This window comes from Mesoplodon densirostris, chromosome 4 (genome assembly GCF_025265405.1).
Source record: "Mesoplodon densirostris isolate mMesDen1 chromosome 4, mMesDen1 primary haplotype, whole genome shotgun sequence".
Lineage (NCBI taxonomy): Eukaryota > Metazoa > Chordata > Mammalia > Artiodactyla > Ziphiidae > Mesoplodon > Mesoplodon densirostris.
Window position 1 is genome coordinate 179,146,005 of NC_082664.1, and position 16,023 is coordinate 179,162,027.

At 44.8% G+C, this 16,023-nt stretch overlaps 1 protein-coding gene across 3 annotated transcripts in view; it reads right to left on the minus strand.

The window, feature by feature from the left end:
• RSU1 (Ras suppressor protein 1) overlaps positions 1-16,023 on the minus strand; it is a 191,067-nt gene that overhangs the window by 134,947 nt on the left and 40,097 nt on the right. For all 3 annotated transcript variants that reach the window (XM_060097789.1, XM_060097788.1, XM_060097787.1), the window contains 4 exons: positions 14,647-14,767; positions 5,730-5,848; positions 3,780-3,862; positions 3,393-3,507 (listed from right to left, as the gene is read on the minus strand). In XM_060097789.1, coding sequence (XP_059953772.1) covers positions 3,393-3,507; positions 3,780-3,862; positions 5,730-5,848; positions 14,647-14,767 — 438 coding nt within the window. The remainder of the gene's footprint in view (positions 1-3,392; positions 3,508-3,779; positions 3,863-5,729; positions 5,849-14,646; positions 14,768-16,023) is intronic.

The following is a 16,023-nucleotide window of genomic DNA, read 5'->3' on the forward strand; positions in this document are numbered from 1 at the left end:
AAGTAACTTATTCAAGGATGTACAATGAAAAAAAGTAATACAATTACATATTAAAACTCCAACCCAGTCCCTGACTTTATTTTGCAGCGTCCCTGCATGTTCTTAGACCTGACAAGTCAGAGTTCATCCAGATTCCCTTGCTTGCTTCAAACCTTACCAACAAGGTTTCAAGTTAATAAACTCCAAATTTACTTTCAGAGGAAATTCCAGAGAAGTCTCAGAAGCATTTACCTTGTTTATTCAGATATATAAAAAGTGAATATACAGGGGAGAGATCGTTATCCACCCTTTAAAACACATCCAGAAGCGACCCTGCTGTAGGGACAGATTACAAGAAGCTTCAAGTCCACAGTCCCTAGCACTGCTCAGCCGCCAGCCAGGGCAGCTCCAGACGACCACCTTGGGTGCCAGGTACACAGACAAACGAAGACATTCCTACTGCAGTTGGGTGGTTACCGGGGGGAAAGAAGCACAGCAACAATGCAACTGGCTTGGAACGGAAGAGCAGAACAGCAATTCCTTCCGCAGAGGTCGCCGCCTCTGCACTGTGTCAAGTGTTATTCTAGCCCTGCTGCTCACACACCTGCACAGCCAGCCATACAACCTGCCATACTGAATCTCCTCTCCTTCTGCCATCATCTGGGGAAGTGAGCAGGTGTTGTGCTCTGTTCACACTTGGAATCTGCTTTCTAGGAATCCTCTCACTGGCACACAGATGGGAAAGAGTGCGCCACAGTGGTTAGGAACACAGACCTGCAAAAGAGGCTGTCAGGATTCGAGTCTTGCCTCCGTGACTCACTGTGTCCCTACGGACATGTCACCAACCCTTTCTAAGCCTTAGTTTCCTCACCTCTAAAAAGCCCACTTACTGTTCTTAGGACAATTACTGGAGACAATGCAGGAAAAGCACTTAACACAGTGCCTTGGCACACGAGGCCTTAATACATATCCCTATAATAACTATTATTATAGTACTATCTATTATAGTATTCTTGACTTTAAAAAAAGATCACTGTTCAAAAATAAAACGCCTGTCTTCATCTTAGATAGGGGTTTACCATTTATTTCCAGCTAAGTGTTTGCCTGCAGTTTGGGAAAAGTGCCACCAGGCAGATGCTGAGATGAAGCTTTTCCAGGTAAGGCTAGCAAAAATAAACTCATTTAAAGACTTTCTCCTCAATTATAGTCCTGAATAAAAAATATATTTGGTATATATTTGGTATTGGAGAGCATAACAGAAATGTTAGAGAAATGTGACTATGTAGTGTTTAAATAGGAAGACCAATGGGAAATTTAAAAATATAAAGGTACACAAGTGTGTGTAGGTTCAACTAGGTATTTTTCTACCAAATTATTAGCTGATAGAAATCACTGATTAATCCAATGCCCTACACCGCCTCATTGTTTGAAAAATGAAATAAAACAAAACGCACATTTTTTTTTCATTTCTCCTCGTCACACTGATCAAGGACGCACGTCAGAAGTGCTAAGTGAATTTTACCAAATTACACAAGAATTGGTCTCTCGTGTGGAGATCTGACTCAGTACACTGGGGAGGGAGCAGGTATCTATATTCTGCAAAAGCTCCCCAGGAATTACGAGTGCCAACATCTATGGTTGGCCAATCACTGCCTAGAATCTCTCTTTTGGCAAGCAGGTTTTTTTGCCATTGTAAACCTCTTCTCTTGATCCCGTAGCCTGCTCCTTAAAGCAGGACTGGATGGCCCATAACTCAGTGAAGAGACAGTGCCGAGTTACTCTACAGCCCTTAAAATCAGTACAAATTCAAGACCTTTTACAGAAACAAAGGAGCTACAGAAGATGGGGATGCAGGGATGAAACTCTGTTTGTTCCGTGGAACAGGGTGAATGCTTTCCCTTTTAGACTAATGCAGCTCAGCAGAGCTTTCTGCCCCACGGAAATGTTCTATATCTGCATTTTCCTGTAAGGAAGCCACAGGCCACGTGTGGCTACTGAACACTTGACGTGTGACTCACAGCTTCCACACCGGACAGCCCAGCTCTGGACAGAAGCCAAACTCAGTCCACTTGTAGCCTTCCCAACATCTTGCTATCTGAGGTCCCTGTTTCATGAACTAATTCAGTACTTATCCCTTGAGAAGTTACCTCATTCCTGGCACATGGGAGGTGCTGGGGACATAGCAGGGAACAAAGATAAACCCCCTCTCTCACGGAGCTCACAACCTGGTTTATAATAACTGCCCTCTTTAAAAGCACCAGACTCATTTGAGGTACTTCCTCAAAGAATGTTGGGTCAAATGTGTTTTTAAAAATTGTGTTATTTTGCAGATATAGAGAATAGACTTGTGGTTACCAAGGGGAGGGCAGGGAAGGAATGGGAGTTTGGGATTAGTAGCTGCAAACTAGTATCTATAGGATGGATAAACAACAAGGTCCTACCATATAGCACAGGGAACTGTATTCACTATTCTGTGACAAACCATAATGGAAAAGAATATGAAAAAGAAGATATCTATCTATTTATCTATCTATCTATATGTGTACAACTGAGTCACATTGCTGTATAGCAGAAATTAACACAATATTGTAAATCAACTCTACTTTAATAAAAGTTAATAAATAAAATTGTTTTCTTTTGGAGCAAAAAAGCAAACAGTCATAGTTTGAGAAGCAATACAGTTCCATGTATTGAAGAAATGGGAGGATACCCAGAGTCTCCACGAGAAAAGAGAGGAGAACTCATGAAACCTTTCCAGAAGGGTGGCATAACCTCAGTAACAGAATAACTGGTTTGGACATTATTTCCAAGGAAGGTCACAAGGTCACCCAGAGCCATCTAAATGACCAGAGTACAAAGATTTAGGCCGGAGGAACTCCCAGCTAGAACGTATTTAGCCAATCCCACTAGAGATGGCGTCGGGAAAGAACCAAATTCACGACCGCAAATGGTATTTTTAAGCAGCTGTCGTAAATACTTTAGCTATTTGGTAAAAGTTTTCAAGGGATTAAAATAAAAAATTAACAGATCCCCCCCAAAAATAAGAGTGATGGTTAGATTTATTTTTTTAAAAAGCCATCATCACCACTGGTAAAGCAGGAGCCCCGGGTAAGACCATTACTACTCATCCCAGGCTCCTTGCACGGCACCAGGCGGGCAGCCGAGCTGGGTCATCTTCCATCAGCAGTTTCAAGACACTGGGAGCTACAGCTGCTCAACAGAGCATCGGGGCAGGACAAACACAGAACGGCTAAACTCTGGTCAATGACAAACGCTACTAGAAAGGATCAGAACTGGGTGCCTCGGTGGAGGGTTCTTGCCGAGAAGAGGAGGGAGGGGTTTTCAGAGCTGCTGCACTGGGATCATTACGATTAATGAAAGCCAGAACTCGGACCATTCATCAGCCACCTTACCTAGCTCTGGCGGCAGAACAGTCAGACGGTTCCCCTGAATGTGGAGCTCCTTGAGCTGAGTAAGCTCCCCGATTTCCTTGGGCAGCGAGATCAGGTCATTATCCCTGAGGCTGAGCTAAAGAGAAGAGAAACAAGTGGTGGTCACAACAATTTTCATGTAAAGAGGCGCTCGACAGAAACTCTCTCCTCGCCCCTGCCCTCTCTTCCTCGAAGGCTCAGTCCTTTCAATTTATTTACGAGTGTCTGCAGACGTGCAAGAAAACGGTCTCAGGGGGCAGTGGTTTTGTTCCAAAACAAACCGTACTCTGGCTCAAATTGCCTTGATTCCACCCCTACAAGGGCTGCAGGAGTGAACTGATCTTCTAAGAATGTAGATAAATTACTTACTATCTGCAACTTGGTGAGTTTCCCAATATCAGCCGGCAGGATTTCAAAATCGTTGTCACTTAGATAGAGTGCACGCAGGGTGGCTGCAAGTTAAACGGCGATATATAAACAGGGTGGCACGGAACCCAACCGCATGAGGTCTGATCGATACAAGGGAGTCAGCTTTGATTAATAACCCTGGCGTGGTGAAAGGCCTGTGACATACCTAGGGCTCGGGATAATCACAAGCAGGTCAAACTTACATTTACTGGCTTATTGTGCAGCTGGTGCGTTCAGGGAAACGTCTATATCCAGGAGGACTGAGGAAATTAACAAGGTGTGGGCACCAGCAGTTTCTGGCACAGGGTTTCCACATGCTTTCAGAAAACATAACTATTTTTCTTCGAGTACTTCCAATTCACATGTATGCCTCAATCTGCATCCAGAGTGAAACCCAAGAAAACCACTGTGTCACTTTTATCAATGCTTGGGGCCACAGGGCTCGTTCGTGTAAACAGAACTAGGTCAAAAAATAAATAGATAACCAAAAGGCTGTCCGGTGATGGAGGCCAAAACCACCGTTCACTGTTTCTATCATCAGACTAATTATTATTACTTGTTTCTACAGCCTTAACCACAAAAATAAACGAAGGGGAAGGCGTTAAAATAATGAAGTGGAGTTTATAAATAGAGAAAACCCTAACGCAGGCATCATATCGGTAATCAGAAATTTGTTCACGATATTATACACGGATACCAGTCCCCAAACTACTGACGGCAAAAATCCTAAGGCACGTTTTTATCCTTAACCAAAAGGGAAAAGTACAATCAGATGTATGTTTAATTTGTTTACAGGTATTCAATTACATTCTAATGTCTTAAAATTTGACGGAACTGTATGTTAATATACATAAGAAAAACAATTTCTTCCATGGCCCAAGAAAACATGTTAAAGTTGGTTTCACGTGCTTGACAAAGTCTGGGATAAAGGATATACATAAGGTAAAAAATGAAACATTTAAGACTAACTCAGCAAAGTCAGAATTTCTCGAGGCCAGCTTGTCACTCTTTGGAGAGGCAGAACATTTACTTAAAGACAGCAACTCTTTCCTAAAGATTTCACGAGTCCTCGGGAAAACCAGTTTTCCCTATTTTTCACAAGCATCTGCAGCAAGAAATGTGTCTGCATATAAAAGGATAAAGTGTGTTCATATGTGACTAACAATTTCTTAATGTCTGATGGTATGCTATAGACAAAATAGACGACATCAATAAAAACACTTTTTAAAAGGCTTAAACAAGAATCCTGGCTAGAAATGTTTAAAATTCTTAGTGGTTTTTTTTATTTTTTTTTTTTTTTGCTGTACGCGGGCCTCTCACTGCTGTGGCCTCTCCCGTTGCGGAGCACAGGCTCCGGACACACAGGCTCCGCGGCCATGGCTCGCGGGCCCAGCCGCTCCGTGGCATGTGGGATCCTCCGGGATCGGGGCACGAACCCGTGTCCCCTGCATCGGCAGGCGGACTCTCAACCACTGCGCCACCAGGGAAGCCCCTTAGTGGTTTATTAATAGATATTTTTATAAATAACTTATTGGAATATCTTTGGGCAAAAAGCCTACAAAGAGTTAACAGCAATACAGGAAGAAGACACACATTATGTCTTTTGCATGCTCTTTAAAAAGAAAGTCAAGTTCTCTTAGCTAAATGTGAGACTTGATCTCATTTAGGTAAAAATCTCTCTCAGAAAGTTAATATGACATTACCAAGTCCACTTGAGTGCAATGGTGGCAGATCACGATATATCAAGTATACATACTGCTGAGCTATGAGGGAATAGTCAAAGGAATCTGAAGGAAAAAAAATGTATCTGTCCAATAATTTCTCTTGGAGTTTGGGCCCTGGCAAATAAATTTCCCGTTCAGAACGCAAAGGACCATTTTAAGGAGATTTATAGAATTAAAAGTTTCTTACTCAGGTAGAAGAAGTTTCCGGGAAGAGAATTTTCATTCAAGTTGTTATAAGTCAAATCAAGGACCTCCAGAGCTGGGAGCGATCCAAATCCTCGAGGCAGAGTGTTGAGTCTATTCATGCTGTTGTTAGGGGGAAAAAATGCAAGATGTCACACACAAAACGTGTATTTATACAGACTACTCAAATCACCTCTGTGTCACGGGCCTAAGAGCCCCACGTGAGAGGCTCAAAGCTCAAAAGACTGCCATAATTCCATCCACTTTACGTTATTTTAACCAGCCTAGTAATTCTAGTCAGAGAATCTACACGTTCATGAAACATTTGAAAATGTCCTAGTTGTTACTTTCTCCATAGGTGATGCTCAATCATAGTTTTACACAGAAAATTAGAAAATCACAAAATATCCATCCTTCTAGAGAAAAACTTCCTTATCAATATAGCAATAATAAGACCTCAAAAGGTGCATATGATTAGCTCTAGTAGTTTTCTGGTGGCATCTTTAGGATTTTCTATGTATAGTATCATGTCATCTGCAAACAGTGACAGTTTTACTTCTTTTCCAATTTGGATTCCTTTTATTTCTTTTTCTTCTCTGATTGCTGTGGCTAAAACTTCCAAAACTATGTTGAATAAGAATGGTGAGAGTGGACAACCTTGTCTTGTTCCTGATCTTAGTGGAAATGCTTTCAGTTTTTAACCATTGAGTATGATGCTTGCTGTGGGTTTGTCATATAGAGCCTTTATTATGTTGAGGTTGGTTCCCCCTATGCCCATTTTCTGGACAGTTTTTATCATAAATTGGTGTTGAATTTTGTCAAAAGCTTTTTCTGCATCTATTGAGATGATCATGTGGTTTTTATTCTTCAGTTTGTTAATGTGGTGTATCACATTGATTGATTTGTGTATATTGAAGAATCCTTGCATTACTGGGATAAATCCCACCTGATCATTGTGTATGATCCTTTTAATGTGCTGTTGGATTCTGTTTGCTAGCATTTTGTTCAGGATTTTTTACATCTATGTTCATCAGTGATATTGGGGGATAAAGAAGATGTGGCACATGTATACAATGGAATATTACTCAGCCAAAAGAAGAAACGAAATTGAGTTATTTGTACTGAGGTGGATGGACCTAGAGTCTGTCATACAGAGTGAAGAAAATCAGAAAGAGAAAGACAAATACCATATGCTAACACATACATATGGAATCTAAAAACAAAATGGTACTGATGAACCTAGTTGCAGGGCAGGAATAAAGAGGTAGACATAGAAAATGGACTTGAGGACATGGGGTGGGAGGGCAAAGCTGGGGCGAAGTGAGAGTAGCATCGACATATATACACTACAGAATGTAAAATAGTTGGCTGGTGGGAAGCAGCCGCATAGCACAGGGAGATCAGCTCGGTGCTTTGTGTCAACCTAGAGGGGTGGCATAGGGAGGGTGGGAGGGAGGCTCAAGAGGGAGGGGATACGGGGACATGAGTATGCATATGGCTGATTCACTTTGTTGTGCAACAGAAATTAACATAGTATTGTGAAGCAATTATACTCCAATAAAGATCTATTTAAAGAAAAAAAAGGGCTCCCCTGGTGGCACAGTGGTTAAGAATCCGCCTGTCAATGCAGGGGACACGAGTTCGAGCCCTGGTCCAGGAAGATCCCACATGCCAGGGAGCAACTAGGCCCGTGAGCCCCAACTACTGAGCCTGCGCTCTGGAGCCCGCAAGCCACAACTACTGGAGCGGGCGCGCCTAGAGCCTGTGCTCTGCAACAAGAGAAGCCACTGCAGTGAGAAGCCCGCGCACCGCAACGAAGAGCAGACCCCGCTCGCCGCAACTAGAGAAAGCCCGTGCGCAGCAACAAAGACCCAATGCAGCCAAAAATAAATAAATTTATATATATAAAAAAAAGATACATATGAAGCCTCATAGTTTTCACACTTCTGCTTCATTTGCTTTCACGTATTCCTCCCAATGGGAGACACCCCCCCCCGCAAAAAATCAGTTTTTGTTTGTTTGTTTTGCAACTACTAATAGTAGTTCAAAATCATCTCTAATTAGAATCAAGGTTGCCAGGGACTGGGGAAGGGGGTGCTGGGGAGTTGTTTAATGGGTATAGAGCTTCAGTTTGGCAAGATGAGAAACTTCCAGAGATTGGCTGCACAGCAATGTGAATATATTTAATGCTTCTGAATCATACACTTAAAATAGTTAAAACGGTGTCTTTTATGTTATGTGTATTTTATCACAATAGAAAGTTTTTAAATATATGTATACATTCCAATGAAAGCTAAGGAAAGCTAAGGAAAATATTTTCCTATTATGCTGTATTTTCTTCAAGACTCTTATTTTTCTTAATGTGGTGCCCTTTGAACACACTTAAAACCCGATTTCAAAAAAACGTTTTTAAATCTAATATAAGGCTGACAAATATTGAAAGCGGGGAGGGACTGTGCCACTAAAAATAATTCTAGACAGCAATCCTTCTCACATGAGGTACAACCCTGTTCACACCCGCCAACCAGGCCTCCGAAGAAATAGCTGATAGCAGAGAGAGAAACCTAGAAAAAAGCGATGTCCACCTCTTGATGGGTATAAAATCTGAGGTTAACTTTACAGTTAGCAAAATAACCTCCACTACAATTTACTATACTGCTAACAACTAATATTTTCTATGAATTCACAATTTGTGAAGCACACTTAGGTCAAGTGCTTCACCTGGGTCTTCAAAACTATCGTGGAATGTCGGCAGGACAGTACTTATACTGATCTTGGAATTCTGTGATGAAGTCACAGGTTAAGACAGGTTAAGTACCAAGGACCCCTCACTCTACTGATGAGAATGACAGGTACCTGAGAGCACCCAGCACTCGTGGAGGCCAAGGCACCCCTAATCCCTGGACCCCAATGTGAGGATGCTGAGTACATTGAAGGAAAAGAATCAGAGACCGTGAGAAAGGCATAGAAGGATACATCAGGCACTTCTTTCTTTAAACCTTGCTCTAAGTTACCCACTTTTGCAAACGACCAATAAAGTTTTTCTTTCCCAACACAGAAATACACTTTTGAAACATAAGGTGCAGGAAATCCACGCTTAGACTTTCTTAGCGGGAAGAGGCACCTCACCAAAAAGAGAGCGCTCTGGTCCAATCTCCAGCCTAGAGCGAGCCTGAGCCTGTCCCCCTCTCCAGGTGGCAAGAATGGACGGAACAGCGGGTTCTCTTTCACCTTGAGCGAGAAACCAATCCCCCCAACCTGTCAGGAACTCAGCAGAGCCCCTGTGCAGTCGGCAGCAGTGGGCCCGCTAACCCGGAGGGCAGAAAGGAAGCCCTAACTTAAATGCCTCAGAAGGCCTGGAAGCAGAGTCGGTTCCACTGCTAGCAATGCCAGGAGCGCAGGACCTGTTCCTCTGGACACCAGCACACACACAGCGAGCGACCAGACAGCCGGGCCCCTGGCATTGTCAAGGGAGGCGCTGTCATGCACTGCCTACCCTGCAGGGGGCGCTCACGTCCATCTCCAGCTACACATGGGAGCTGCCTTTTTTTTCAATTTTTATAGGAGTCTAGTTGATTTATAATGTTGTGTTAGTTTCTGCTGTACAGCAAAGTGTATCAGTTGTGCATCTACATACGTCCCTTTTTTTTTTTTTTTTTTTTTTTGCGGTACGTGGGCCTCTCACGGCTGTGGCCTCTCCCGTTGCGGAGCACAGGCTCCGGACGCGCAGGCTCAGCGGCCATGGCTCACGGGCCCAGCCGCTCCGCGGCATGTGGGATCTTCCCGGACCGGGGCACGAACCCGCGTCCCCTGCATCGGCAGGCGGACTCTCAACCACTGCGCCACCAGGGAAGCCCTGTCCCCTCTTTTTTAGATTCTTTTCCCATATTGGTCACCACAGAGCATTGAGTAGGGTACCCTGTGCTCTACGGTAAGTAGGTCCTTATTAGTTATCGATTTTATATAGAGTAGTGTGTCTACGTCCATCCCAGTCTCCCAAATGTATCGCTCCCCCTGGGGGCTGCCTCTTTTTAGGGCGTCCCTCTGAGAGCTCCAGTGCTCAAGGTTGCCCTGAGAGGTAACAGCAAGGGGAGAGGAAAAACACAGCTGGGATGGAGGTCCAGCTCTTGCTGGCTGGGTGGCCTTGGGGAACTTATTCGGCTTCTCTGAGACCCAATTTGCTCAACTGTAAGAGGAGGGTAGCGATACCCTCCCAGCAGGACTTCCAGGAGAGGAGCGAGAAGACATGGGAAGCCCCTGATGCAATTCTTGGCTCCCAAGCAGGTCCTCAAGAAACGATGGCTATAACTACAACTACTTCTCAGGAAGCTGGAGAGAAATTCTGATCCCGCCTCAAAGAGGCGAGCTCACCTGAGGAGACCGTGGAGCGCCCGAATCATCGAGGATGGTTTCCCCATCTGCTTAATTTCCAATCGACTCAGGTGTTAAAGATAAAGCTGCTTAGGACTCAACCATGCCCAAAGGTTTAAGTTCTTCTGTTTGCAGGTGAGCATTTTTCAAATGCTTATGGAAATGGGAAGACACCCACGTACAATGGAGAACCTTATAAAACCTGAGAGTCAGAGGCTGTTTGGCATCTTTTCTCTTTCCTCCTCAAAAGCTACAGGAAGGCCTATAGGAGCACTTCCCTTTTGGAACACTCTGGTCTCCAGAGGTCCTCTGGGGCTTCTCCTGATTCCATAAAACCGTCTTTCCTGAAAGGCAAGTATTTTTCTCTCCTCCACAGATGACGTGCTCACATACTTAGCCAAAAAAACAAACCCACGAACACTGAACACTGTGCTTAGTGAAAAACTTTTATGTCTTCATGAGATAAGCTTCACCATCTCACTAGGTCAAAAGTTATTCCAGAACAGCTGGCATGATGCGCCTGCCATGAGGTTATCCCCGAAATGATGATCAACTTGTAACCTATGTAGCTTTCTATTTTTTGTGAACTAACTCAGCACAATGAATGACACTGAAAGGATGAAGAGCATAATTCAACTTTCTGCTCTTTCTTCAGATGGCCTAAAAATCCTTTCCAGTTTTGAGATCACCAGAATAAATAGCAAATAGGATATAAAACTTTAAAATCAACTTCTGGTTGAACGCACAGTCTGGATTATGCCTATACGTGGCCTAACTGCTCTGCTGTAGTAGGGTTTCCTGTGTGTAGGGTCTTTTTATTATTATTCTGGTTGTTTATTCTAAGGAGTCCTCTGTGCCTTGCCTTACCCAGGGGTATGTAGGTATAATTCGTCATGCCATTCGAGGACAAGTATCATTTGTGGAAACTCATCTTAATTCCTTTCCCAGAGAACTAAGAGTTGCATTCAAACTCTGACAACCCCATCTGTGTAGCTACGTACTGAAATACAGAAAGTGCTACACCATCAGTAAATCACCAGCAGTCAAAAATGCAAACAGCTCCAAAGACGACAAAGAGGCAACTCAGATGTGATGGATAAACAAAGGAAAGTTTAGGGCTTCCCTGGTGGCGCAATGGTTGAGAGTCCGCCTGCCGATGCAGGGGACGTGGGTTCGTGCCCCGGTCCGGGAAGATCCCACATGCGCGGAGCGGCTGGGCCCGTGAGCCCAGCCGTGCGCGTCCGGAGCCTGTGCTCCGCAACGGGAGAGGCCACAGCAGTGAGAGGCCCGCGTACCGCAAAAAAAAAAAAAGGAAAGTTTACAACTCTGTCCTGAGGCGTCCTGAACCCAGCCAAACAAAACCTGTGCTCAGTGTCTCCCCCCAAAGCCTTCCCGTCCCGTCCCGTCCGTACTGCCTCGTCCATGTTACCGCCTGTATGTATTTTTCATAGAAAATCCCTCCCCGGCCTTCACGGTCCCCGCCCTAGTTCACCAGGAACGCTAACCTGGCAGCCTCACGGGTCTCCTCTAACCTCTCCTCCGTGTGATCTTCATACGAAAATCATCTCACCGTCTCATGCCCGCCGCTTCCCTGTGCACACTCCCCAACGGCAGGGCGAGACCAGAACTCCTTCATCTGACACACACGCCCTCCACGAGCACTCAACTCCCTGCCGCGACAGACAGACATTTCTCTACAGGCTGTTTCCCCAACTGTGACGTACGCTCCCTGAGGGCTGGACAGCCAGCACCTGAACCGCGCCCGGCACAGAGCAGAGAGCTCAAGACGCGCTCGTGGAACACACAGCAGACCCGTGGGCTTCTCTGCCTGGCCTCACCTCCCACCTCACCGCCCCCCGCCTCACCCTTTACACTCAGCGACCGCACGCAACTCGCAGCTCCTGGAGCGGAAGTTCTGCTTGCAATCGGAGACATCGTCCCCTCCTTGTGAGTCTTCTCAGCCTTGAGTCTCGGCCCCCACACGATCCCCTGCAGGAACCCTTCCGAGAATCTCACCCGAAGGCTAACGTGCCCCCTGTCGCTCTCTCCGACTGCCATCTGACAACCTTGCACACCCAGCGAGCCAGCTGCACCCTGGCCCTGCTCATCGACAGCCACTCTGCCTCCATCCTGAAGGCCAGGGACTGTGGCTTTCACCGTCGATCCCCAAACAAACAAGGCTCCTGATGCAGAAAACGCAATTACAGGGCTTCCCTGGTGGCGCACTGGTTAAGAATCCGCCAGCCAGTGCAGGGGACACGGGTTCGAGCCCTGGTCTGGGAAGATCTCATGTGCCAGGGAGCAACTAAGCCCGTGCACCACAACTACTAAGCCTGCGCTCTAGAGCCCGCGAGCCACAACTGCTGAAACCCACGCACCACAACTACTGAAGCCCACGACCTAGAGCCCGTGCTCTGCCAACAAGAGAAGCCCACGCGCAGCAACGAAGACCCAACACAGCCAGAAATAAATTCAAAAAAAAAAAAGGCAATTACATAGTCCTGAGATAAATGAACCCATAAATAAAACAATGATGATGATAAAAGTGAACATTTAGGTACGGCTTACTATGTGCCAGGTACTATTCCTAGCACTTTTTTTTTTTTTTTTTTTTAGTGAAAGAAGGTTTATTCAGGGAGATACACATTCCACAGACAGAGTGTGGGTCATCTCAGAAGGCAAGACACGCCAGGGTACGGGGCTGTCAGTTTGACAGTATCCCACCTATTTGGGGGAAGGGGCGGGGATTTCCAGGACTTGGGCCCCACCCACTTTTTGGCCCTCTATGGTCCGCCTCAGAACTATCATGATGCCTGTGGGTGTGTCATTTAGCTGATGTGTTACAATGATGTTTACTGAGGCTCAAGGTCTAGTGGAAGCCAACTCTCCACCATTTTGGACCTTACCTATAACTATTAACTCCCTTAGTAAATGATGAGGAGATTAACAGTAAGAATACATGTCTAGTACATACATCTTGTCTTAGCTTCTTTCTTATATACAAATGAAATATTAGGACTTCATAATTTTCAAATCAGAGATGTAAACAGAGGGTCCTTTCTTTTCTGCTCTGCCAGATGGGTATACAGTCTGTCTGTTTGTAGGAGGAAAAAGCTATCTGATATCAGGCTCTGAACCCTACTTCCCCTCAGACCTTAGGAGAAAAGAACGCTCACAGAGCTTACAAAGAGCGTCTCTCAACCAGAGTGAACCACAAATTAAGAGTGTCTAACCAGACCCCTGGTGGAAAACCATAAACTAAAAATCAGTCCATGAATGATTTTGTTTTCATGATTGCTTCCTAGTAAATTGATAAATACCTGGCCCACGTCTACAGCCACGCCATGTACATCACGAATGGAATCACAGCACTTAGTGGCTATAATTTAATGAATATATTATTCTACACGGAGGATGAGGCAAGAGTGGGCAGTTTCCTTTAACAGCTACAACAATGAAGCTGAAATTCAGTAAGTCCAAGTTCTGGGTGGCACCTAGGTGTCTGACGGACAAGGCAGGGACCCCCCAACAATGGGGTTCTCTGCCGAGCTCAGCCACTGACCTCAGGGGCAATTAGCAGCAAGTCACTTAACCTCTTGGAAAGGGCCTGGCTTCCTTCCACAAAATGAAGGCAGTAATGCCCGCCCTTCCTCCTTCCCAGTTGTTAGGAGGGTCAAATACCAGTATGAGGACTCTGGAAACTGTAAAGCATTATAAGAACACAAGGTATTATTATTATTCACTGCACCCTGATTGTGCAACCTCAGCTGAATCAAAACTCCTCTCTTCACCTTTGTATACAGAAAAACACAGGGGGCTTCCCTGGTGGCGCAGTGGTTGGGAGTCCGCCTGCCGATGCAGGGGACATGGGTTTGTGCACCCTGGTCCGGGAGGATCCCACATACTGCGGAGCGGCTGGGCCCGTGAGCCATGGCCGCTGAGCCTGCGTGTCCGGAGCCTGTGCTCCGCAACGGGAGAGGCCACAACAGTGAGAGGCCCGCATACCGCAAAAAAAAAAAAAAAAAAAAAAAGAGAAACACAGGATTATAACATCTCGATTGTAAAAAAGAAAAACTGTAAGAATCAATGAAGCACTGTGGGGAAATGTATCCTCCCGTCCATAGATAAGGAAGGTGCTTTGGACACTATTTCTACACTACACAGAGAGAAAAAAAATCAACCATATTACAATTGGTCTGCACAGTTCATGCCTGCTATGCAAATAGGTCCCTTCCCGGTCAACATAACGGAAATAAAATTTTGTTGGAAACGAAATACAGTAAAAAAAAAAAAAAAAAAAAAAAAAAGACTCCCTTATTGCAACAATTATCTTCTCAATTAGTGCGTGAATAGATATGCACTAATGTAGGCCACCGGAAGGATGTATTAAAACAATAAAACTTTTTAAAAAACCTAAAGTACAGAAAGAAATTAGAAATCAGCTTCTCCTATGTAATCCTATAAATGGCAAGACCCGCCCTCGCCCTTGGCCACGCCCCCTTTTTCACCCCCTCCTCTTCTCAGTTTCCCTTCCCCTTCAGGAGACTCACCCCAGGTTCAGGTGTTTGAGTTTCTGAAGGCTGCTGATCTGCGTGGGCAGCTCCTCAATCTGGTTATTAAAAAAGTTAAGCACTTCCAAATTCTTCAGTTCTGCTATGTTTGGTGGCACAGCTACGGAAACAGAAACGCTGAGTGTGAGTGCAGGAACATTTGTTTTCCTTTCAAATGAGAGAAAGATGAAACTCCAGCACGACCATCTTGTTCACGTATATACACCTTACTTAATTTCTGTAGGTGTTTCCTAGGTAGTAGCTCACCACCCGGTAGACATGGAAATGTTTCTTCAAAGTGCAGAAGAGAATTTCTGTGCCATAAACAGTCTATAAGTAACATTACAGAGCATTATATACATCTGTTTTTTTAATTTTAATTTTCCCCCCCAGTTTTATTGAGATACAATTGACATACAGCCCTGTATAAGTTTCAGGTGTACAGCATAATGATTTTTTTTTTTTTTTTTTTACAGTACACGGGCCTCTCACTGCTGTGGCCTCTCCCATTGCGGAGCACAGGCTCCGGACGTGCAGGCTTAGCGGCCATGGCTCACGGGCCCAGCCGCTCCGTGGCATGTGGGATCTTCCCGGACCAGGGTACGAACCCGTGTCCCCTGCATCGGCAGGCGGACTCTCAACCACTGCGCCACCAGGGAAGCCCCAGTATAATGATTTGATTTACACACAACATGATTATTGCAATAAGGTTAGTGAACATTTATCATCTCACAAAGGTACAAAAGAAAAGAAAAAGAAAATAAATGTTTTTCCTTGTGATGAGAACTCTTAAGATTTACTCTCTTAGATGTAAAATTATACTTTTATTGTTGTCATGTAATGTCTACTAATTGTCTTCTTCCTTTTGGTTTCCTCACATCTCCACCAAAAGAAAGTCAGCAAACTCCAAATCCCTTCCCGAGTAATGTATCATCAGTTTCAATAATCTGTTATCTGAAGAGCTGTTCTCTTAACACTGGACTCAACCACAATGATTTTTAAACTCAACCGTGAATGATGAAACAGCCAACCTACTTAGTTTCTGATTGTGGCCTCTGGCTTTTGCACGTTGATCAATACACACACACACACACACCCTTATATCAGATTAGCAACATGTCACGGCACTGTTATACAGCTGTATGAACAATGAACTCAGTAGCATGATACGAACATGAGTACGCAGGTTAAGAGTGGTTTATTTTATAAACCACGGGGGAGCTGAAAGGTTCCTCCCTCCCTAGAGTATACACCTACCAATACAAATGTAAAAGCCAAAGCCATCTTTACCTCAAAAGTACTCTCAGCAGAAAGCCTTGCAACAGGGGCTTCCCTGGTGACGCAGTGGTTGAGAATCTGCCTGCTAATGCAGGGGAC